This window comes from Myotis davidii, unplaced genomic scaffold (assembly GCF_000327345.1).
Source record: "Myotis davidii unplaced genomic scaffold, ASM32734v1 scaffold329, whole genome shotgun sequence".
Classification (NCBI taxonomy): domain Eukaryota; kingdom Metazoa; phylum Chordata; class Mammalia; order Chiroptera; family Vespertilionidae; genus Myotis; species Myotis davidii.
The window spans coordinates 457,849-483,325 of NW_006300374.1; the positions used below are offsets into that span (position 1 = coordinate 457,849).

Genomic DNA, 25,477 nt, shown 5'->3' on the forward strand with positions numbered 1-25,477 from the left:
GGAATGCCCAAAGTGAAAGATAAAAGCTATGTGTGAGATCCATCATAATCCATTCAAACTATACTAAAATTGTACCCCTGTTTTTAAGAAAAGGTAAAAATCAACACCCACCAGGTGTGACCTGAGCCTCACACAGCGGCTCCCTGGGTCCCGTCTCAGGAGGCTGCTGCCTGCCCTTCCCTTCCCCATCAAACAGACAGGATGCAGCCCTTCTCCCAGCCAAGAGTTCCATGTTACACATGAATTTTCCAAAAGTAAATCCATCCCCATTAATAGCCAGTGACGGCCCTCTAGTCACAGCCCCAACAGGTCTGCTTCTTCCATCTCACAACACACCCAAGCAGCCACTGGCCTTCTAAGAGGCAGCGTGGTCTCCCAACCTGCCAGCCTTCCAGGGCAGCTCTCGGGGAGTCCTCCGGCCAAGGCTGGGGAAGCGGCTTTGGCCCCAGCCGTGCCTGTCACTTGGTACCAGATAAGCAGGTACAGGGCGACAGGCCATCCGTTCCCCTTCAGTCTAGCGTGAGCCTGAAGCAGTACCTCTAGAAACAGGTCCCCCTCTCCTCCTTGGCCACCACCAAGCCAGCACGGAGTAAACCCGAACTTCCCCCAACCTTTCGGCTCAAGATGCAAACCTCTGACTCTATTAATCATAGATAAGTCAACCTCCAGACCCACCAGATCTATTCCTGGAAGATCAATGTATAGTGACACCTGAGAGACAGGAACAGAATAAAAAGATTTTATAAAAGTCATCGCAATCCATACAGTAATCCTTTACTTGCTAACTTTGACGCCAGCGTCTCTGAAGGATCCCCACCGAAGGCCAGTCATTGCAAACACGGGCTGTTCCTTTTCACCCTGGAAGTAAAACACATTTAATTTAAAGTAATGCTGACAATAACTTGGAACTGTCTACAGTTAAGTACCCAGCGAATGAACACGGCCTACTTTTCATCAAACAAATTCTAAAAGGATGTTCACAATTTAAGAAATCAACTCTGTGAGTGTTCAGGAAAAGTACTTGAATAAAACATACTCTAAATGAAACTAACTTTTATATATTAGAGCTCATAAACCAGCTGGCAAGGGAACATGTTATCATACTTCAGCCTGGAAATTAAGGAGTGCTTAACTATTCTGGTTCCTGGACCCATTAGGTGTCGGCTTAGCCAGAACTTCTGCTCTCATGCACCTGCTTGAGCCCAAGAGAATTTGAGCCTGCATCCCCTTTAAAGGGCCAGGGGCTCTCAAGTAAGATCATAATCCTGGCACACTACAATGTTTCACCTGAATATGTGAAAATACAGCCTGCTACTTGTTGTAATAAGTCAGAACACAAAGTGATTTGGATTTGGTCCAATGCTTTATGGTGAAATATTGCATATACATATTATAATCAGCAAGTTTCTAGTAAGTCAGTGACATAAGCAATGTATAGAAAACATACACAATGGAGCCACCTCTGAGAGTTTATGCTCTGTGATGGACCTTCCTTAAAGTATGAATAATATACATATCAGGATATATAATAAAATAATTTCCAGTTAATTCCTAGTTACTCTGGAATGCATTATTTCTCGCACATGTACCAAAAGCAGCAAGCTTTTAAATCACTCAATTGTTAAGATATATCCAGATTCACCTTCTTGAGTAATAATATTTTTAAATATCTTCATAGAGGCTGATGTGTAGTAACTGCTAGGTTAGAATTTCAGCACAGCCCTCCCATTTTTTTTTTTTAATATATATTTTATTGATTTTTTACAGAGAGGAAGGGAGAGAGATAGAGAGTTAGAAACATCGACGAGAGAGAGACATCGATCAGCTGCCTCCTGCACATCTCCCACTGGGGATGTGCCCGCAACCCAGGTACATGCCCTTGACCGGAATCGACCCTGGGACCCCTCAGTCCGCAGGCTGACGCTCTATCCACTGAGCCAAACCGGTTTCGGCAAGCCCTCCCATTTTTGTGAGAACAATTTAGCTTTATTATATGCCAAAGACTCAATTGCAACTTAAATCATGTTTATTGTGACCAATGAGGTGGAGAGTCCAGATATCAAGAACAAAGGAAAAGAGGCCGCAAGCTCATGGGTTCGCCAATTGTAAATATGCCTACAGCCTACGCTATGTAACTAATAGCAACATTTTAGGATAGCAGTTCTATTAAGGCATATGTTCCCTTTGCAATTACTAAGTAATCTGTGATACTGTGAGAGTATTTGTTTCCCAACAACCCTTTATCTAATAGTTCTAGCAGCTATTGAGGATCTCAATGACTTCATTGGTGATTACAAAATGGTAATTCTCTCACTCTATCACTCCTTCTGTATTTACAAACTGGCAATTCTTCTGTAATATCATCACTGTGGACTCTTCATTTTTACTTAATGTATTATAATCCATTGCATTATACTTCTTTTTGATGTTTCAACTGCCCCAAAATTGGCCAGGGGGGCACCATCGGGCTGTCTTCTATGTCTTTCTGTGTTGCCTCTCTTAGTTTCTGAGTACTTCCTTGCCCTGACTCTGAAAGCCAGCCCTTCACAGAGTCCTGGTAACGCATTTTAGAGACTCGCTTTAGAGACCATATTTGGATGTCAGGATGCTCACTGCTTTGGGTGTTATTGGTTCTAAGCAATATATTTGCATTGCCAGCAAATATATTTCTAAAATAATTCATGAGTTCATCTACAAATCACTCAGCATGAGACAACCCAATAGAAAATGGGAAATATTGCTCCCATCTAGGATATAAGACGTTACAAAGAACGTTGTTCCCATCGTAAAAATGAGGAAAAGCCAGATAATCTAACAAAATCATAATACTTCTATGCCCACCTGTGGACTGAGAATGCAAGACAACCAAGTAACCTGAATTCCAAAGAATGACAAGCCCCAGCAAAGAACAGATGGAAAAGAAGGATTTTACCATTCGCAGAACATGGGAGGAAGGGGAGGCCACCATGCAAATAGGTAAGATGAAATCAGGCCCTGTCCTAAGTGCTTTACATTTAGTAGCTCTTTTATTCCATTTTTTAAAATCCTTACCCGAGGACATGCTTTAAAATAAAATTAATTTTAGAGAGAGAGGAAGGGAGAGGTAAAGAGAGAGAGGGAGAGGGAGAGAGGGAGAGAGAGAGAGAGAGAGAGAGAGAGAAACACTGATGTGAGAGTGAAATATTGATCAGTTGCCTACACACATCTCGATTGGGGATCCAACCTGAAACCTGGGTATGTGCCCTGACCAGGACTGGAACCCACAATCTTTCAGTGTATGGGATGATGCTCCAACCAACTGAGCCACACCAATCAGAGCTATTAGCTCTTTTAATACTCAGAATAGCCATATGAGGCAGAGAAATACTTGAGGTACAAAGTTAATCAATAAAGGAACTAAAAATAGTAACAAAACTATATTGGGAGGAGATGCAGAGCAATTCTTATGCATAACAAAGAGGCCAAGAGATAAGGTCTAAAATTTATAAATCAAAAACTAGTATTATATACTTAACAGTGCTGAACTGGACACTTAAAAGTGGTTACGATGGTAAATTTTATGTATATTTTTAACACAATTTTTAAAAATAGCATCATAAGCATATTTATTTGTGGTGACTAGAATAAACAGGCAAAATTTTTTTCTCTGGGAAGTTATATTTGGGGTAGGAAAGGGTAAGAAGAGGGACTGCAGTTTTCATGATCTCATTTGAAATGTTACATTTTGTTTTCTTTATGTGTATCACTTTGTTTATATTTTCAAACTCAAGAAAGGACTTACCTTGATCTGCAAGACATCAAGTGGGACTGTCTCTCCTTTTACAATGGCAAGTGTGGCATCAGTAATATGTCTGAAAGATAACAAGAAGGAAATGGTCATGTTGTGAAAAATAAGCAACAGCTCCCCCAACTCTCTCTCTCTCTCCCCCACCCACCCACAGTATTAATAATTGGCTCTGGAAAAAAACACATAGTCCTTCAAAAAACCGAGAACACAGAACAAAGAAGCATAAAAGAACGACGGACACAAATACAGTGGGCGGCTCTGACACAGCCCCACAGACACCCCCCCCCCCGGCGTGGTCAGGATGAATCATAGCCACTGGAATGGGAGTTGCTAACAAAGTTAGATACAACTTCAGAGACCTTAAAACCCAAGAACATGCACATTCATGCAAATGCTTAGATTATATTCTGGGTTCCTTAGTAAGCAAGTTGGGACATAAGAAACAACCTATTTTACTTTCTCATATTTCTTTATCGAAATGCCTTTACCCCATTTTTTCCTCCCAATACAGATACTATCTATGAAGTGGATAGCAGTTTAGAAAACGAGATTCAGTGCAGCAAACAGCAAGATGCAGTATCACAAGTTTAGATGACCCAGAACATGTTCACTGTGAAGGAAGTCAGTAGGAAGGGTCAGTCACTGTACGTGTTCTGCGTAGTAGTTAGCACACTGAGAGGGTTTAGGAAGTGCTTGAGAGGCTGACCTTAACAACAAATGTGGCAACTATAAAAAAAGGCCTTCCTATATTAATATTTTTTTTCAAAACTGCTTGGCAGAAGACAGCTAAAACGCAACCTAAATTTATTCTCCAGCAACAACTGCCAAGTTCTAAACAGATCAGCACCATAGCACATTACAGCTATTTTTTAATGATAATTTACCTGCAATCTTCCAATCCAAGATTCCTCCCACACTAATTGTGGGACAACACATCTTGACAGCAGTACAAAAAGCAAAGCCTGTTCTTCCCAATAGCCTCAGGCATCTGCCATGTGCAGAGGCCCACCTGATTCTGAACCCAGGGCAGACTGACTTAATTACCTAAGAGCCCTGGGGTGTGCTCTAAATTATGTTTCCTCAATCTTTAAATAGAGCTAGAGGCAGCCACATAATAACTACAGGAAAATCAGCTCCCAAAGCCGAAGACTACGAAGACCTTCAGGGTGGCCGCGCTGGGCACAAACTGGCTTTTGGACAGGCAAGGGTTCTCCAAGCACATGGCTCCCTCCTGATGGGTGACATGTTCGAGAATGTTGGCTCTGCAGTTCAATAGTCACTACTGATACAAAGGAAAGACTAGCTCTCTACAGCAACCAAGACCTAAACCAGGTGGGATTTATGTTGGGTAAACAAAACTGTTCGAGTAATTCATTGCCACATCTACTGCCCCAGAAATTCTAAACGGGGAATGAAAAGACAGTGAACTGAAACGGGCTTCAGCATGACTGTGAGGAGCTAAACATTCCCTATTAGTTAAGGTTTGACACGCAAGCAATGTTTCAATGAAGGCTCTGATATGTCTATGTTTATGTCTAGTGTTTGATATGTGAACCCAGGTTTTATAAAAAATAGAGAAAGAACATATAGAATGAAAAGATGTAAGATGACTCCTAAAAATACAATAGCAAAAATAAATCCACAAAACAAGCCTAATCAAAATCCCAAAGGAAAAAAAAAATCACCTGAATATCATTATTGTTACTGATTCTAAATGGTTATAATAACCAGAAACATCATAAGATCTTAATTAAGTCATTCAACAAATATTCATCAGCTGACTGCCCCTCAGGTGTCACCAAGCTTACGGTAAAGGTCAGGCAACTGACAGTGAGAGCCTGGGAACCATCTGCTCCAGTTCATATTAATCCCCAATTCAAACCTCAAACTCATGATTCCTATCTCCTCTGAAGACAAGAGCTTTTTTATACAATGCTTTGGATAAAAATGAACAATAACAATTTGCCCGACTCCTGCAATTTAATTTAGACATTAGGGCTACACCACTCCCTCTGCCTGCTCTATTCATACACCTTCCACGTCAGGTGTTCCCCAAAGGATGTGACTATATTTTGTTGTTTTAGCTACTTATACAATCAAGATAATGAAGCCAAGGCTACTGTTCCATTTTCACAAGAGACTTGCTATTTGTCATCGGATATACCTAAAGCAAACAAATGATTAGTGCAAATCTGTTTTCACTAGGGAATCTTAGAATGCAAAAGTATGAAAACAGTTTGAATCAGGGAGGCCATTCTTATAACTGAAAAGGATTTCGGTATTCACCTCCATACCTGACCTGGCACTTCATGTCAGATCATCAGGGTCTCACAACCCAGCAGGGAACCTTCCCAATGAACTGACAGGTTAGTCTCTGATCTAGGTCTTCTCAATGATTTGAGGATCCAGGCTATCAAAACTGAACACAAATATCATATCCGACAGGGGAACTGCCCATCCCCAGGCTCGCTCAGCCACAGCCCACAACCTACTGGACTTTGTTTCCACTTTCGGCAAAAAGGGTCTGACTCAAAGTGCTGGTCTGCCCCAGTGGGATAAATCCGATGGGAATCCTGCTGACGGCAGCCTGGGAGAAAGAAGAGGAAGTGTTATTGTCATGGTCAGAAAAGCAGGCTGAACAGAGAGGCACACATGTGTCTCCTATGAGATAAGTAACTGGAAGTGACCTGGGCCCGCCTTCTTGTCTCCCTTTCTAGGCCCTGGACCAGCAATCGGGCCATGCCTGGAGCAATTCCTAAAAGGAGGCAGTCTAGAAAAATGACAGAACTTTGAATTTGAAAGAAATATTTTGGTGCTCATTACTAGCAACTACTTTAAAGAAATCTGGTCAAAAAAAGAAGGGTTTTAAAGATACCAGATGAATGGACAATTGTGACAGTGTGTTATGTTGTCACATTACTTCAAAAAGTTGCAGATAAAATTCAACTAAAAATATCTAACATATGTACAGTAGCCAATGATAGGGAAAGTACTTTATAAACTATCTCAAGTATAACTAGGGCAAAGGGGATCAGCAAGTTTGTGTAGCAGAAAGTAATGGCACAGCCACCAAATTAAATGCCACAAACAAAGACACACTATAAGGCCCTAGCAGTGGTTCTCAACCTCTGGCCTTTTAAATACAGTTCCTCATGTTGTGACCCAACCATAAAATTATTTTCGTTGCTACTTCATAAGTGTGATGTTGCTACTGTTATGAATTGGAATGTAAATATCTAATATGCAGGACGGTCTTAGGCGACCCCTGTGAAAGGGTCATTTGACAGCCAAAGGGGTCGCGACCCACAGGTTGAGAACCACTGCCTTAAAGACTATGTTGAAGATGATCTATTATTATTGCCAAAGGGACCAGGAAGGGTCTTCTTTCTTGTTATTTGCAAAATATGTTAAACTGCTGTAGAAAAATGTTTAAAATAATGTCACAAACACTCATACACCCACCACCCAGATTTATCAAATGTTACTTTTTGCCATGTTTGCTTCAGATGTTTTAAGAAGTAAAATGATAATAGACATAACTGCAGTTGCTTCTGGTCTTATTCTCTCTCTCACTCGCTCTCAGAGGACGCCGTTGTCCCAAGGGTGTGATGCCTTTCCATCGTGTTGTTACTCTTTCACTACATAAGGCATCCACCAACATAGATCTGTTTTCTACATTTTAAAACTTTGCAGAGATGCATAATGTGCTTTGGCAGCCTGCCTTTTTTACTTAACATTTTTTAGATTTCGCCATGTAAATATTTATTTATAAAGGAATCCTCTGGAAAAGACTGTATTAAAAGTTGTATGTTTTAAACAACTCCTAGTGAAAGCTGTTGGATACTCTGGATTCCCAAAGCAGGTAAGTCCGCCTCAGGCTAATAAGAGTGTCCGAGGACACAGGCAGCCCCACGTGTCTTTCTAAAATCCAAGGACCCACACTTGTGCTGCCTTAAAATACAAAATGGGGGAAAAGGTAAAAGAAGGAAGTAAAGAGATATAAAAAGAACAGAAACATAAAAGTAAAATGCAATGACTCCTCTTAAAAGCTCACCTCATCTGCTCTTCGAAGAACTCCAGTAACAACCTACAAATGTTACAGAAAAATTATGAACAACATGTATTTCCTTTATCATAAAAGAACTGGATTCAATTTTCATGGACCACAAACTTCTTCCTGTTTTTTTCCTAGAAACTATGTCAAAAGCTGCATGGGCTATTGAAACACACAGTATTCTCTAATCGGATCAGAGCTAACTTAAATTTTATTCTTGACCGAAGGTCCATAGTATAATCAAGACTAAGATACAATAATTAATTTTTTAAATATATTTTTATTGATTTCAGAGAGGAAGGAAGAGGAAGAGATAAAAACATCAATGATGACAGACAATCACTGATTGGCTGCCTCCTGCATGGCCCACACTGGGGATCTAGCCTGCAACCCAAGTATGTTCCCTGACCAGGAATCAAATTCTGACCTCCTACTTCATAGGTTGATCCTCAACCACTGAGCCATGCTGGCCAGACTCAGTTAAAATAGCTATAAAATCTCCACATTATATTAGCAAAATTATGTTTTAGTTCTAGAATATGGGTCTAAATGTGTGCTCACATCAACTGTATACAAGAGCCTCATCTGTCACAGTGAAGTGCATATATAGGAAACACAACCTGTGGCTACACTCCAAGATGCCTGCTCTCCACAAATGTTTCTCACTGATGAAGGTAAAGACACAGGGGATAGTAGTGCCCCTAAGAAAAGATACTTTTTATTTCAATTTTTGCATAATTTATTTTTCATTTTAAAACTATAGTACATATGTCTTGTAAAAACAGAAAAATACCTTAAGAAAAAATACTTCCTCATAAACCCACTATGCAGAATAAACATCATTAGTCAGTCATTTATATTTTGGTACATTGCCCTCATATCCCTTCTTTATCAGGGCATATTTTTATGACTGGGTCATACCAAATGCACAATTTGGTGTGTTTCTTAAAAAGGTTCTATAAAGTAAAGGCTAATGCCCATCTTCTCCTTTCATCTCCTGCCTGACTGCATTCTAGGATTAAATGGGGCTGTCAGGAGGCCTCCTTCATTCTTTGTTGGCATGCTATCAGTATTCTTCACACTTCATTAAAAAGCCATAAAAACAATTACAAGATCATTAGCACAACCTTTTAAAAAGAAGCTTACTAAGGCTCACATAATTGTTGAGTCAAACATAGGACAACTCTGGCTCGTGTGGCTCAGTGGGAGAGTATTGTCCCATGCACCAAAAGGTCTTGGATTTGATTCCATTAGGAACATGCCTGGGTTGTGTGCTTGATCCCCAGTAGCAGGCATGCAGGAGGCAGCTGATCTATGTTTCTGTCATCAATGTTTTTCTCTCTCTCCCCCTCTCCCTTCTTCTCTGAAAGCAATTTTAAAAATACACATATGTTTTAAAAAGGTTGTGGGTTCAATCCCCAGGGGCCCTGAGACAGGTAAAACATGCTGCCTTCCACCCGGGGGTCCAACCACGCAGCCACGCAGGCATCCAGCTGCCCCAACAGACACCTCTTTTAAAGGAATCTTTCTTTTATAAGAAACTTTCCTCATCACTGAAATTATGATTGCCATAACAGTCTTCAGAATATAAAAAGCTTACCATACCCACCACCATTTTGTTTCCTATTCTATTCAATTTCATCAGACTAAAAAAAACAGTGCATGAGAAAAAAGTAATGATATACTTGTTTCAGAAACAATCCCCACAAATGGATTACAAAGAAATAATTTCCTTAAATTATAACCACTATATGCCACTGCTCTAAGATGAACTTTCTGTCTCTCTCACCCAAATGGTTTCACACAAGAAAAGGGCCATACCTCCTGCAATGTCCCATCTCCTCCGGCAACGATGATCACGTCTGTGTTTTCCATCAGTTCCAGCAGTTTCTTGGCCTGGCCCTCATAATCTGTCTGAAATACAAAGGAAGCCTTGGGTCAATTTATTATCCTAGGGCCACTGGTGAAAGGCTAAAACATACAGGTTATTAAATACATTGAGTATTTTCTTAAATTCTACATAATTGATAGACATGAAACACTAAGTAGCTAACAAAGCAACGCGGTACAGTTTTTATAGTTTATACCTTTAGAACTGGAAGGGACCTCAGAAACCACCCAGTCAGCTCCTTACTTGATTTATCTGTTAACAGAAAGCTCATCAGAGAACCCATTTCCAGTCCAGTGCAGTCTATGACATCATTTACCAGTGCCTTTTATCTGAAAGCAGGAAGTGCAAGTGCAAATATGAAGCAAATGGGATGAAAAGAGCACAGATTTGGGAGCCCAAGTGACCTAGATTAAGTCTCAACTCTGTTACTTTTTAGCTGAGTAGCCTCAAACTCTCAGATCTTAATTTCCTAATCAATGGAAGTATGTGTGTTAGGAGAGGGGCTAATCATAGCTTCCCCATAATGCCATTGTAAAGCAACTAGCAAAATAACTGCTCATACCTGGTACTGTACTAAATCAAAGGGGGTTATTATTGAACATAGGAACATTGTACATAAAATACAGGTATGACTCAAATTAGTCAAGACGCACCTAGGCATCACCATTTTTATTGATAATATTTATCTCAGATACATACGCAGACTTAATGGACCATCTAAGCCACCACCTCTAAAACCAAACATTGAATTTTAATAGACATAGTGCAACTAATGCTAAAATAAGGAAATACTCCCTCCATCTGACACTATACTAGACTAATAGGTAAAAATTAAAGATTTAGATTTCAGAGAGACTAAAGCACCTGAGCCAATAAGTCAGTTAACACAAAGGAAAAAGGAAGTCCCTAAACTAACACCATTAATTTTATGATGAATGGTCCTACTTTTATTCTAAAAATTGGAATGACTGGTTTTATAATTATATATTTTCAAATATTTCATTAAAAAATATGCCAATCCTAATTAAAAGGATGGTTTGTGAACACCCTGAAATAGGTGATCATTGGGAATGAGCATGGGTTGGCTAAGAGTGACGCATTTCAGACTCATGCTCATCTCTGATAGGTCACTAGATCCATAGATCTGGGAAACTAGACAGACATTATAACTGGTTTCAGCAAGGCACCTGGCAAGCTATTTAACAATATCCTTGGAGACAAGGTGGGAAAATATGAAAATAATATGTTAGAATACAATTAAATTAGATACCAGTTGACTAGGCTCAAAGTGAGATGCTCAGAGAAGCAACATCAAAGTGTAGGTAGAGTCTTAGTGACATCTCTTTAGGGTTCTCCCTTCAGTCTCTTCCTACACAACACTGTATCAACAATGGATGCAAATTATAATTTACTGAATTCGAAAGTAATACAAAGTTGATAATCTTGCCCCTCCTTCTTTGTCCAACCTCACCCTCTCTCCCTGTCTCCCCTGGTTCATTCCACTCCAACAATGGCCTCCTTACTCCCCCTCAGTCACCCAAGCACACTCCCGCCTTGACTATGCAGTCTGCTCAGCCTGGATTCTTTCCCTCTTTGAGCAGCTGCATGACTCACTCATTCCCTTCAGGTCTCTGTTCAAAGGTCATCTTACCAGACGGGCCTTCCTTGGTATTCTGCACTAAACTAACACCCCTATTACTCCTGGTCTCTTTACCCTGCTTGATTTTTCCCCTTGGCATTTATCATCATTGGACAAATCATGTGTTTATTTGTATGTTTCTTTTCTGCATCCCTTCCTTTCACACTTTGAATGGAAGCTCTCTGAGGACAGACAGGCTTACCTAATAGTAGGCACTCAATAAATATTTGTAAAAAAAAAGGACAGGCAGGAAAGAGCCAAAGTGCAAAAAGATCTTGACAGATTTAACAGACCATAATTTAAAAGGTTACATGAACAGGGATAACACATTTGAGGTTCTGATCTTAAGATGAAAATTCCAAATGCACCAAAGAGGAAAGATAAAAAGTGGCATAATGATGCAAAAAGATGAATCAACACATTAACCTCACACTTTTCTTAAATTAACTCAAAATGGGTTGTAAACTTAAATGTAAAATAAAACTATATAACTTCTAGAAAATTGCACAGGATAGGATCTAGATCAACGGTTCTTAACCTGTGGGTCGTGACTACTTTGGGGGTTGAACGACTCTTTCACAGGGGTCACTTAAGACCATCGGAAAACACATATATAATTACATATTTTTTGTGATTAATCACTATGCTTTAATTATGTTCAATTTGTAACAATGAAAATACATCCTGCATATCAGATATTTACATTATGATTCATAACAGTATCAAAATTACCATTATGAAGCAGCAATGAAAATAATTTTATGGTTGAAGTCACCACAACATGAGGAACTATATTAAAGGGTCGCAGCATTAGGAAGGTTGAGAACCACTGATCTAGATGATCCTGGGTTTGGCAATGAGTTTTTAGATAAATCAACAAAAAGCAAGATCAATGGGAGAAAAATAGACAAGTTGGACTTTCTTAAAATTAACAACTTCTGCTCTGGGAAAAACACTGTTAAGACAATTACAAAACAGCTTTACAAGACTGTATAAGAGAAAATATTTGCAAAACACATATCTGATGACTTGTATTCACAATATACAAAGAACTCTAGAAATCAACAGTAAGAAAACAAACAAAAAACAAGAGCAAAGATCTGAACAAACATCACACCAAAGAAGATATACAAATGGAAAATATACAATTGAAAATATGGTCAATATTGTATGTAACCCACTTTTGCCCTCCCTTAGCATACATTCCCATTAGAATGACTACAACCCAAAACACTGACAACACAAAATGTTTACAAAGACACAAAGCTATAGGAAATTTCATTCATTGCTGGTGGGGATGCAAAATGGTACAGCCACTTTGAAAAGGCAGTTTGGCGATTTCTTTTTCTTTTGAGGGGGAAATTTTTGTGAGTTTTTTTGAGTCAAACTGATGACATGCTGGGAAGCAAGACTCTAAATGCTCCCTGGCAGTTTCTTACAAAGCTAAGCACACTCTTACCATACAATCCCGCAAATGCCCTGTTAGGTATTTACCCCAGTGGGCAGAAAACATGTCCACAGAAAAACCTGGGCATGAATGTTTATAGCGGCTTTATTCATAATTGCCAAAATTGGAAGCAACCATTCAGTAAGTGAATGGATAAATAAACTGTTGTACATCCATACAATGGAATATTATTCAGTGATAAAAAGAAATGCGCTATCAAGCCATGAAAAGACAGGTCAGTAAGGAGCCCAGGCTAGACCAGCAAAAGAACAGCTCTGAACACAGACTGCTGACCAAGACTCATGAGCAGAAAAATAGTTGTCCAGGCAGTTTGTTATATAGCAATAAACTACTATAGAAATAAATCTAAATAAATCAACAATTATAATAATTGTTAATGGATTAAGTGGCCTAGTCAAAAGCCAAAAAAAATTGATTTTTGAAATATCCTGTTTTGCACCTTTACAAATGGTGCATCTAAAACATAAGGATACAAAAGGCTGAAAGTAAAGAGATGTAAAAATTATGCCAGGCAAAAACTAGCCAAAGTAAGCCAGTACAATTACTACTAATAACAGGTAAGACAGACTATGGCAAAAAGCAGGATTAGTGCCAAAGAGAGTCACTCTGTGATAGGATCAAAATGCAAGGAAAATAAAATAATCTGAAACTTGGGTGCATATACTAATAGTCTCAAAATACAAAAAGCAAAAATTGACAAAACCATGTCATGAAATAGACAAATCCACAATTATAATGGGAGATTTCTAATACCTCTCTCTCTGAATAACCTATAGTTAAACAGAAGAAAAAATCAGCAAGGGCATAGATTTGAGGCACACAATAGATTTGACTTAATGGACACATATACAGAATATGCTCTCCAGTAACTGATATAAATTCTTTTTAGGCATACATGAGACATTCATGAAAACAAACCACATGCTAGGCCACAAAACAAGTCTCAACAAATTTTAAAATACTGGAATTTATAGACTACACTCTTTGACAAAAACACCAATAAAATCAGAAATCATTAGCAAAAAGATTTGGAAAAACTTTAAATTTGGAAATTTAAAAACATGCCTTCCTAATTCATAGGTCAAACAAAAATCATGACGAAAATCAGAAAATACTTAGCAATGAAAATATTACACATCAAAACTTCTAGGATGCATCCCAGTCAGCGTAGCTCAGGAGGTCACAGTTCGATTTCCAGTCAGGGCACATGCCTGGGTTTCAGGTTCAATCCCCAGTGTGAGGTATGCAGGAGACAGCCGAGCAATGATTCTCTCTCATCATTGATGTTTCTATTTCTCTCTCCCTCTCTTCCTCTCTGAAAGGAATAAAAATATGTTTTAATAGAACAAAAACTTCTAGGATGAAGCTGAATTATGGTACATTTATAGCTTTCAATGTATATAGCAGGACAGAAGAATAAAATTAATAAAAATAAACATCCACATTAAAATGTCAAAAAAGGACAGCAGAAAAAAAAAATCCAAAGAAAGTAGAAGGAAACAATAAAGATAAATTAGATATTAATGAAACAAATGAGAGGATCAACAAGCCAAAAGATGGTTCTTAGCAAGGATTAAACTGACACACCTCTCACAAAACTATTGAGAGAAAGAAAAAAAAGAGGGGACAAATAAATTATATTAAGCATGAAAATGAAATAGTACAGATGTTACAGAAATCTAAAAGTTAAAAAGAGGATATTATAGATATATATAGAAATTTTTGTTCTATTAAGAAATATTTTTATTGCTTTCAGATATTATGAACCACTCAATTCCAATTAATTTGAAAACACTGATGAAATGAACAAATTCCTTGAAAAACTTACCTTTCCAAAATTAATTCAAGAAACAGAACTTGAGTTCTTCTAGAGTCATTAAATAAATTTAATATAGATAAATAAATAAATCCCCAAAGAAAGCTCCAGGCCCAGATAGTTTTACTTGTGAGTTCAACCAAACATTCCAGGAACAATACTAGTGTCAAGTAAACATTCTATGATCTCTAATACACAGAGTATGCACTACAGATACTTAAATAAATGTTAGTTTTCCCCGCAACCCTGTTCCTCCATCATGGAGGCAGACAACTTAGTCTCAGATAAGCTAGAGAAGAGAGTTCACCATGAAATGGTAAATTGGACTAAATGACCTTTTACGTTGTTATTTAATGAAAGTGTATAATGTTAAAAATAGGTTATTCATAGACTTAGCAATATGGTAACAGTGATTTTCATCAAATATGCACTCCTTATACATACCACATACATATCACTTTAAAAAGTCAACAAAAGTGGAGTCGTTAAGCATCTTCTGAGACAACACAATTCCCTCAAACTTATTTTTGTCACCTGTTTTTCTTACCTAAATCTTGCAAATTCTGAAGCTTTACCATTTAAAATTCCTCCCCAGAGATAATACCTCATCAGAGAAAAAATGTTTACCTGTCTATGGAACTAGCAAAAAATTAAATTAATTACTCAGATTTGCAGGGGTTTTTTGTTTTTTGGAAAAAAACATGCTATATTCATCTTCTAAGAGAATAATTCCACGTCCTATCTTCACATGAAAGGAAATCAAGCTTATGCCTCCATCTAATCCTTTTCTGAAGATGAAAAGCTGACAATGCTTTATAAAAACAAAATTGCCTTAATTATCAGAACAAGTACACAACATTGATTGCTCTGCTCTTGTCGTAAGTGGTAAGTGATTTCTGCAAACAAGTCAGGAGAAGAGGCTATGTTACAAGGAGTAGGAGCTGGGATCAAGTCGACACTCTGGAGCAGTCTCACCTTAACGACAGTCACATCCATGCCAGATAAGTGCAAAATTGGGGCAGCATTTTTTTCAAACAGAGTCCTTGCTTTGCTGTAGACAAAGGAAAAAGTACAAAAATTTTATCATGAGTTCTCAAGAGGACGAACAGGAAGCCAAACCACCTTCTCCTGTGTAGAACAAGAAATAGACTAGGGAAGAAACACTGTTCAAATAACAATGAGAAATGAGTTTCTACTGATAGAAACAGAGTCTCTCACTCAGGGGCCTCAGAAGTTTACTGCTGGTCTAATACAATAAGCTCTTTTCCATTTGGGATGCCTCAGTTTATGGTCGTTCCTCTAGAGCAGGGGTGGTAAATGTCTGGCCCACGAGCCATTTGGTCTGGCTCTGCCAAGGCATTAGAGGTGAGTTAATTAAATGTTTGACCAACTATAATAGGCTAATTTTTAAGTTGATAATTTTGTATGACCCACAAATGATGTTATAAATATCCAAATGGCCCTTGGCAGAAAAAAAGGTTCCCCACCCTTGCTCTAGAGAAGAATGTACATGGGATATGACTCCACTCAGGAAGCAATGTTTGATTCATTCAACAAGTATTTATTGAGTACCTACTATGTGCTAGACAGGTATAGGAGCTGGAGAGACCACATGAAAAAGTAGACAAAAATACTTGTAACTTAGGTATAATGTATTAAGTCCTCAAGGAGCTTATTAATATTCCAGTGGTAGAAGGAAGAGAATGTATTTACTGTAACATTTTTCATATGCCCCAAAGGAACAGAGTGAACCAAACAGAATATTGCTTAATTCTAACCCAGTGGACATAACCTTTGGGGAAGAAGCACATCATCTGTAACAACTCCAAATACTATATCCATTTCTTAAGTCTTAAACTGCAGTAAAATCCCTGGAGAAAGAGCAAAATGTTTTTCCACGAGGACCAAATTTCTTCTGGGACAGAGAAAGTTAGAAATTGTCCAACTACAGGATAATCAATCAACAGCTTGCCCCAAACTGCCAGGCACCATCATGCCCTTCTGTGTGTTAACCAGCACTATGTACACACCTGTCTTGGGAACTTTCACAGCAAATGACGACTAGTGAATTGCAAGACAATCTTCAGGACTAGGCTTGAAACCTTGCAAAAACAGACACCAAATCTTATGCGTCCCCGAATTCCCTAGCCTCCAGGAGTATGTCTGGCACAGGTAGAACATATTTAATAAGTATCTAATGAGTTAATAAACAAATGAATGAATAAACCCATCCCAAAAATGGAGGCCTGTAAATTCTGAGGAAAAGGAAATGACATGATTGTGATGTGTTTAATAAGAGCAACAGTTACAAAGCACTTAGAAGAGTGTGTGTATTTTCAAAGTCTCATACACAGCATTCCAATAGTGACTCTTGTCCAAGTCATGTCAGGATTTGAAAACGCCTAGGAATCAAAGGATGTAGAAGTTGCAGAAAGTCCCCAATTGCATAGTCTCAAAGTTGAATAAAATCCCTGGAGAAATGTTTGGGTAAAAGACAGGTCAACTTATTAGTACTTTCAAAACAGTCAACTAGCCCTAGCCAATTTGGCAGAGTGGATAGAGTATTGGCCTGGGGACCAAAAGGTCCCAGGTTCGATTCCAGACAAGGGCACATGCCCAGGCTGCAGACTCTACCCCCGGTAGGGAGCGTGCAGGAGGCAGCCAATCAATGATTCTCTCTCATCATTGATGTTTCTATCTCTCTCTCCCTCTTCCTTCCTCTCTGAAATTAATAAAAATATATTTTTTAAAAGCACTTCTGCACAGCAAAAGAAACCATCAACAAAACAAAAAGGCAACCAACTGAAAGGGAAAAGGTTTTTGCAAATGATACCTCTGATAAGGGGCTAATATTAATATCCAAAATATTAAAAGAACTCATATAATTAACAACAAAAAATCCGATTTTAAAAAAGGCAGAAGACCTGAATAGACATTTTCCTCAGAAGACATACAGATGGCCAACAGATACATAAGAAAATGCTCAACTTCATTAGCTATAAGTGAAATGTAAATCAAAACACAATGAGATACCAGTTCACACCTACTAGAAGGGTTATCATCAATAAGACAAAGAAATAAGTGTTGGAGAGGATGTGGACAAGAAAGAATCCTCAGACATTGCTTGTGGGAATATAAATGTACACAGCCACCATGGAAAACAGTATAGAGGTCCCTCAAAAATTAACAACAGAGCTACCATATGACCCAGCAATCCCTCTGTGGGTACCTTCCTAAAAAATGTGAAAACATTTATTCGTACAGATATATGTACCCATATGTTCACTGCAGCATTATTCTTAATAGCAAGATATGGAAACAACCTCACGACAGATGACTGAATAAAGAAGATGTGGTACATATACACAATGGAATACTACTCAGACATAAAAAAGATGAAATATTGCCATTTCGACAACATAGATCCTAAGAGTATCATGCCAAGTGAAATAAGTCAGATGCTAAAGGACAAGAACCATATGATTTCACTCATATCCTATGTAATAAAAGCCTAATATGCTAAGTGTCCGGTCATCCATTCAACCAATCAAAGCATAATATGCTAATGATATGCTAAGGCCACTCAACAGCTCACTATGACGTGCACTGACCACTAGGGGGCAGACGCTCCTACTGGTAGGTTAGCTTGCTGCTGGGGTCCGGCTAATCCGGACTGAGTGAGACAGGCCGGACACACCCTGGAGCTCTCCCGCGGACCCTCTCTGGCTGTCCAACCTCCCACGTCCCTCCCTGCCCCTATCATGCACGAGTGGGGTCCCTCAGCCTGGCCTGAGCCCTCTCGCAATCCGGGACCCCTCAGGGGATTTTGGAGAGCCGGTTTTGGCCCAATCCCGTAGGCCAGGCCGAGGGACCCCACTGGTGCACAAATTCGTGCACTGAGCCTCTAGTGTGGGATATAAAATAGAAAGCAACAAACAAAGAAAAATAAACTCATTGAAAAACAACAGAGAGGAAGGAGGGGGGGGATGAAAAGGGTAAAGGAGGTCAAATACATGGTGATAGAAGGAGACTAGACTTTGGGTGGTAAGCACATAATGCAATATACAGATGATGTATTACAGAACTGCATGCCTGAAACATGTTATTATCCAATGTTACCAAAAATTCTTTTAATTTTTTTTAAAAAAAGTACAGAGTTCCTTCAAACTCCTTGCCCCCTTACACACACAGCCTACCCCACTTTCAACAACCAGTGTGGGACATTTGTTAGAATAAAGGAACATGGACACAATTATTATCCAAGTATTATCTAAGTATTCTTCATACCTTAATTGCCACAATTCCCTCACATGACCTTCCAGGCCAGCCAGACCAGTTCACTGACTATCCTGTGACATACATAGCAAGAAACATGATTAGTTACTCCTGTCTCCAGGCCCCTGTCCCATGGACATGTCCTCAGTCAAGAAGACTGAGTGTTCTCCCTCTACTGACCTCCAAGACCTGGCTCAGGGATCACAGAAAGAGCGTTTTTGACCTTGCAAGCCCACAGAGCCTTGGGCCATCTCTGAACATCTCGTAACAGAGAAGGTCTAATAATTTACATCACAGCAGCAGTTTTCCCAAGGGGCTACTGTCAAGCAGAGAAGACTTATTTGCGAGTGTTAATTCTGGAATGATTAGTGAACTTCGATTAGACAAGTTTGCTAAGCATCAGTTAGCTTTACAGTTTTACCCCATTAACCATTATTTCTCCATTACAAATAAATCTCTTATCGCTAGAAGAGTATTGAACCTAGTCCTTCCAACCCCAAACAATCCAACTAGCTGCCTGGTAGTCTGACTTTTTCACTTTATGAAGCCTGAATAGGTAACAAGCCACCCACCCCTTGCAGGCTGCAGGGTTGAGAAAGACAGTTGCCTTCTTCACGTGTGCATTGGGAGGAATGAGCTGATTGCCAAACACCTAAAAAGGAAAAAAGACAAGTTGTAAGTCAATGTCCTTTTATTCAGTTAGTGATCACATATATTCTTTCATTCCAAAAGAATTTATTCCCAGAAGATGTAATATCTACTCCAGCAGAAAAAAATGTTCTCATGATTTCATATTCACAAAAACACCATAAACAACAGCACAAAAGTGTGCCATTATTTAATAAGCTGAATTGTATATTGTAGTAAACAAACCTTACTTTACCTACTAGAAGTAACTTTTCTTTTCTCCATATCATATGGCTATGTTTATTATAAACCCAAGATGAGTAAGACATCAGTCTGTCAGAAGGGAATTTTAATCCACCTGTCTTTAGATTTCAGAGTATAATCTTTTTCTACTTCAACTTATTATTAAAGCTTGTTCATAAAGAATCTTTGTGTTATTAATCTATTAATTTTCATATCTTTATAGATTATATATATGTATATCTATATATATGTATATATATATATATATATATGTATATAAAATAACCCTAATATGCTATCTGCATCCTCTTCTTTGCTACCTTGTATGATAACTAAATAGCATCCCCTGTCACAGGGAAAGAAATGTAATTAATGTTTACTTAGCACCTCGTATTTGGCACGTTCACACATTATTCTTAGTTCTCAGAAACCTCAGAGGTCTTAAATATTCTCATTTTTATAGATTAGAAAAACAAGATTCAGAAAAATTAACTCAGTCACATTGTTAATAAATTGCAGCCTAGAATGTACATATATCTAACTACAAAACCCAAACTTTTCTTACTTTATCAACTCTAAAGAGCAGATGGAGGACATGGCAGAATGAAGAAGCAGAGGTCTAGGCCTGGGGACTAGGAGCTACTGCTATTGTGTCTGGGTTAGACAAGATCAACAAAAAAGAATGGGAGGAAGAAAGCACGACAAAGGGTGAAATTCCAAGTCTTAGATGGTGGGGAGCAGGTCTGGGCCAAGAAGGCAGAATTCAACTACGGAAGTACAAAGTAAATATAGGAAAAAATGAAAGTCAATGAGGTTTTTACTAAATAGCTGTCTCTAACTCCACCTCCACCCTGAGAGTCCACTGGAGATCCTTTCTCACCATTGTCTATTTCCTGCTTTAAAAAAAAACACAAAAACTTTTTCTGAATACTTCATAAAGACATACTGTTTCTTTGTTAAAAAAAAATTCTGGTACATTATAATTTCTACTCTGTTTTCACTCTTACTGAATTAGACCTTAACATTTTGCTGCCAAATCTCCAAATATTATAATTTGTTCTTGTTCTATCCATATTATTTCTGCAATGTGGCCAGAAAGAATATAATGAACCAGGTTCCTATTCCAACCTGACTCCAGATCTATAGTTCCAGATTATTCCTCCTTGTCCTGGTTTCTAGTCTCTTGCAACTCAAGTCTCAAGTTTACAGCTGGTAAATGAGTTTATGTAAGACTACAGCGAGCTAAGTTTTCATGAGATAAAAAGAATCATATTTTTTCAAGAATTTAGACTGTGAAGGGAAGGGCATAAACAGGAAAAGTAACTAGAGGAGGCTATAAGAATGAATTCACTTACATCAGATAGAGGAGCTAAACCATTCTTTTCTTAGAAAAAAAGGTTCCCCGTCCCAAGGAACTTTCCAGTTGCTAATGGCAAATTAGCTTGGGGTGGGATTCTTTTCTTTTTTTTTTTCACGTTTCCTCTGCGTTTCCCTTTATCTCCGGAGAAACTCCATTAGGCATGCATCACATGCCGACTGCACGTTTAGTACAGATGCCACACAGCAAAGAGGCTAACACGTGGGTTCTGAAGTCAGGCAGAACTGGGTTTGGGTCCAAGGTGTGCCACCTGCAAATGTGACCCAGGGCAAGCCACTTGATTTCTCCAAACCTCAGGTTGCCCACCAGTAAAATGGGGTGAGGGAACATCCTTTTCTCTGGGGAAGGCTCTGGAGAAGGCTCGGAGAGCTCACGCATGGGAAGTGCTGAGCTTTGCACCTGGCATTCAGGAAGTGCCTACATGTGAGCTCTCAATCCCAGGCTCTGTGTGGGGCTGCAGGGACCACGTGCACACACACAGACAAGACTTAGTGGGGGCTACAGACAACTCGGGTAACTCCAGTATGATGGGCAGTGTGCTCCGGTCGGGAGTGGTAAGGTGATTTGGGGGTTCACAGCCTGGGAAGTGGAGAATTAGAACAGTGGGAAGAGGTAAAATATAAGAAGGGGGAAACAGCTCAAGGAACAGAGTCTCTGAAAAAGTAAGAGGAGATGAAATTCAGGACGGAGGTGGAGGCATCTTTCTTAAGAAAGGGAGGACCCTACGACCATTCTTTTCTTAGAAAAAAAGGTTCCCCATCCCAACGAACTTTCCAGTTGCTAATGGCCAATTAGCTTGGGGTGGGGACCACCTCAACTTGAATATAAAGTTTGATTTCCAAAACAACTAGTCATATGAGATAAAACAAGCAAAGAAGTAATAAAATTCTGGAAATACAGATTTAGAACAATTAGATAACCACTCAAGAGAGTAGTTTACCAATAGTACCTATTGTCACTGTTGCTGTCATCCATGAAAACACTTCAGGAACAATCAGTACGCTCACCACCCACGTCTCCTACTATAAGCATCATACCTTTTTGAATTCCTGTTTCTTTTTTTGGTATTTCTGTCATCATAAACTTAAATGTCATATAACAAAAGGGAAACTCAGTCATGGAAATTCACCTGCAAGATAGAATGTATAAATCTGGAGGAAAGGGAAGACCAAAAATATGGTCTTTAACTTAAAAGGATTCACAACTCAACTGCAACTAATACAGCGAGATGCATGAATATTTAAGTCACTCTCTATGGGCTGGATAACAATGCATATGGTATGAGTCAGTTGGGGTAAAAGAGAAAGGCTTTAAAATATGAACCAACAATTATAACAAGTTTTGACTTGAAGAGGTAACACCTGTTCTGAACTGATATCTTTGGGGGTTATTCAGATCAGGGATGATTCAGGATGTCCCATCCTCAAGGACAACTACAGATGGGAATTCCCGTGTGCTCTTAGGACTAATCCAGAAGTAAACAAATCTAAAGAGGTGGGTGTTAGAACTGCTCTTCAGCAGATGGTCAATTTCCTCCGGCTCTATTCAGAGTTGGCTCTTAGCCTGATTCATCCCCTGACAGTGGGAAAAAACAGCCAGACCTCCCAGATGCAAGGCACTGCACGAGTGCCCTGGAATAGTGCGAGTTTTCTGCACAACGGAGACAAGGTGGTTCTGACTGTCCCACAGCAAATGGCATTACCTGAGCTTCTTGACAGGCTGCTCTCCTTAGCAGGTTATCACTATTAAAGCAAACAAAAGATAGCGAGCGTTAGCTTTAATAAGTAGGCCAAAATTCAAACAAAACTTGTGGTTTTTTAAAAATATGTACAACCTTCCCTACAAAATACCCAAGTGAAAGTTTCTTAAAGACTTTATAACAAATTATGACCATGTCTGAAAAATACTTTCTCTGAATGAAACACTGTTAATTATTTCAGTATAAGGCAGGCAGATTAATGCTCCCTAAAACATCCATCGTAATCCCCAGAACCAGAGAGGACGTTACCTTACAGATGTGATTAATTTAGGGTTGGAGCTGGGGAGGCTATTATGGACTGTGAAGGTGTGCCTAAGTTAATCACAAGGAAATTTTGCTGGTTGTGATGAGTGGCAAATCCGATTATGGGACAAAGTTCAGAGAGGCAACCTTGCTGGTTTTGAAGACGGAAGTCAGGGATGTGGACACCACCTAGAAGCTGGAAGGCAGGAAATGGTTCCTCCCTAGAGCCTCCAGAAGGAGCGCAGCTCTTGACCGGAGCCCAGTGAGACCTGTGTTGGATTCTAACCCACAGAACTGTAAGATAACAGATTGTGCTCTGTTAAATGACTAACTTTGTGATAATTTGTTAGGGCAGCCATAGAAAAGTACTGCACCCTGCATTTTCTTACCCAGTGGAAATCCTTAGGTTATTCGCCAGAAATAAATTTGATGTTTAGTTGCTTCTGCTACTGTTTTATCTAACTCTTATTTTTTTTATAACACTGTCTGACATTCACTTATCATAAATGGAAAATTGTGGCATGAGACAAAATTTTGGCTTGCAAAAATAAAATAAAAATTCTTATCAAAATATGTTCTCTAAAATGTGCTTATTATTTATATTGTAAGAGCACTTTAAATGGCTGACTGCTGCACTGGTGGTTCAGCTGGTTGGAGCATCATCCCTACATCAAAAGGTTGCGGATGCCCTAGCCGGTTTGGCTCAGTGGATAGAGTGTCAGCCTGTGAATTGAAAGGTCCCAAGTTTGATTCCAGTCAAGGGCACATGATAGGGTTATGGGCTCAATCCCCAGTGGGGGGCTTGTAGGAGGCAGCCAATCAATGATTCTCTCTCATCTTTGATGTTTCTATCTCTCTCTCCTCCTATCTCTCTCTCTCCCTCTTCCTTCCTCTCTGAAATCAATAAAAAAATATATTTTTAAAAAATGTTGCAGATAGCCAAGAGACATATAAAAAAAGGCTCAACATCATTCATTAGCAGAGAGATGAAAATTAAAATGACAATGGGGTATCACCTCACACCTGTAGGAATGGCTACCATCAATAAATCAACAAACAACAAGTGCTGGTGAGGATGTGAAGAAAAGAGAATCCTAGTACACTGCTGGTGGGAATGCAGACTAGTACAACCACTATGGAAAACAAGGTGGAGTTTCCTCAAAAAATTAAAAATGAAACTGCCATTTGACCCAGTGATCCCACTTCTAGGGATATATCCTAAGAAGCCAGAAACACCAATCAGAAAGAATATATGGACCTATGTTCACAGCAGTGCAATTTATAATAGCTAAGATCTGGAAACAGCTCAAGAGTCCATCAGTAGATGAAAAAAAGTTGTGGTGCGTTTACACATGGAATACTATGCAGCAGTAAAAAAGAAGGATCTCTCACCCTTTAAGACAGCATGGAGGGACCTGGAGAATATTATACTAAGCAAAATAAGCCAGTCAGAGAAAGACAAATATCACATGATCTCACTTATAGACACTGAAGCATGCAAAAGACTGATGTATTTCAGAGAGGGGGGCTGGGAAAAGATTAAGCAAAGAACTTACATACATACATGCATAGTTCATGGACAAACTATACTGTGGGGAAAGGGTAGGAGTGGGGTGGAGGGGAGAGGACATCTGTAATACTTTCAATGATAAAGATAAATTAAGAAAAAAAAAAAGGTTGAAGTTCTATTCTGGTCAGGATGAGGACAGAAAGCAAAATATGTTTCTCTCTCACATCGGTGTTTCTTTCTCTCTTCTCGTTCTCTTCCTCTCTCTCTTCTCTCTCTCTTCCTTTCCTCCTCTCCCTCCAAAATTAATTTAAAAAACAAAAATAAAACATATCCTCAGGTATTTAAAAAAAATAAATAAAATAAAATAAATGGCTGCTTGCCCACAGGGCTCCAGAGCTTTCTTGTAAGAGGCATCTCTAATACATGTTGCTGGCCCTGCTAAGATAACTGTTCTTAATTAGGTTGAAGTTAAGAAAACAAGTACCCAGAAAGGATGACCAATAAATAATTTATAGAAAAGAATTAAGAGAAATGGGTTGCTGGGGTCCAACCCCAACAGGTCCAGGGGTCCCCAAAGGTGTAGACGGAGTCGGCGAAGAAGGAATGACACGGAGACAGCGTTCAGTTGATCAGCAGCCTAGCCAGGATCTCCAGCCAAGTTCTGGTCTGGATCTCCAGCGAAGTTCTGGTTAGGATCTCCAGCCAGGTTCTGTGTCCATGTTCTCTTGTTAGGTTCTCCAGGTTCTCCAGCCAGGTTCTGTAGCCATGTTCTCTCGCTAGGTTCTCC

At 39.1% G+C, this 25,477-nt stretch overlaps 1 protein-coding gene across 5 annotated transcripts in view; it reads right to left on the reverse strand.

Annotated features, from left to right (window-relative positions):
• The window catches only part of AGK (acylglycerol kinase), a 70,858-nt gene that overhangs the window by 18,481 nt on the left and 26,900 nt on the right, over nt 1-25,477 (reverse strand). For all 5 annotated transcript variants that reach the window (XM_006777088.2, XM_006777092.2, XM_006777090.2 and 2 more), the window contains 8 exons: nt 22,881-22,920; nt 19,503-19,582; nt 15,631-15,706; nt 9,663-9,755; nt 7,842-7,874; nt 6,280-6,374; nt 3,782-3,851; nt 779-858 (listed from right to left, as the gene is read on the reverse strand). In XM_006777088.2, coding sequence (XP_006777151.1) covers nt 779-858; nt 3,782-3,851; nt 6,280-6,374; nt 7,842-7,874; nt 9,663-9,755; nt 15,631-15,706; nt 19,503-19,582; nt 22,881-22,920 — 567 coding nt within the window. The remainder of the gene's footprint in view (nt 1-778; nt 859-3,781; nt 3,852-6,279; nt 6,375-7,841; nt 7,875-9,662; nt 9,756-15,630; nt 15,707-19,502; nt 19,583-22,880; nt 22,921-25,477) is intronic.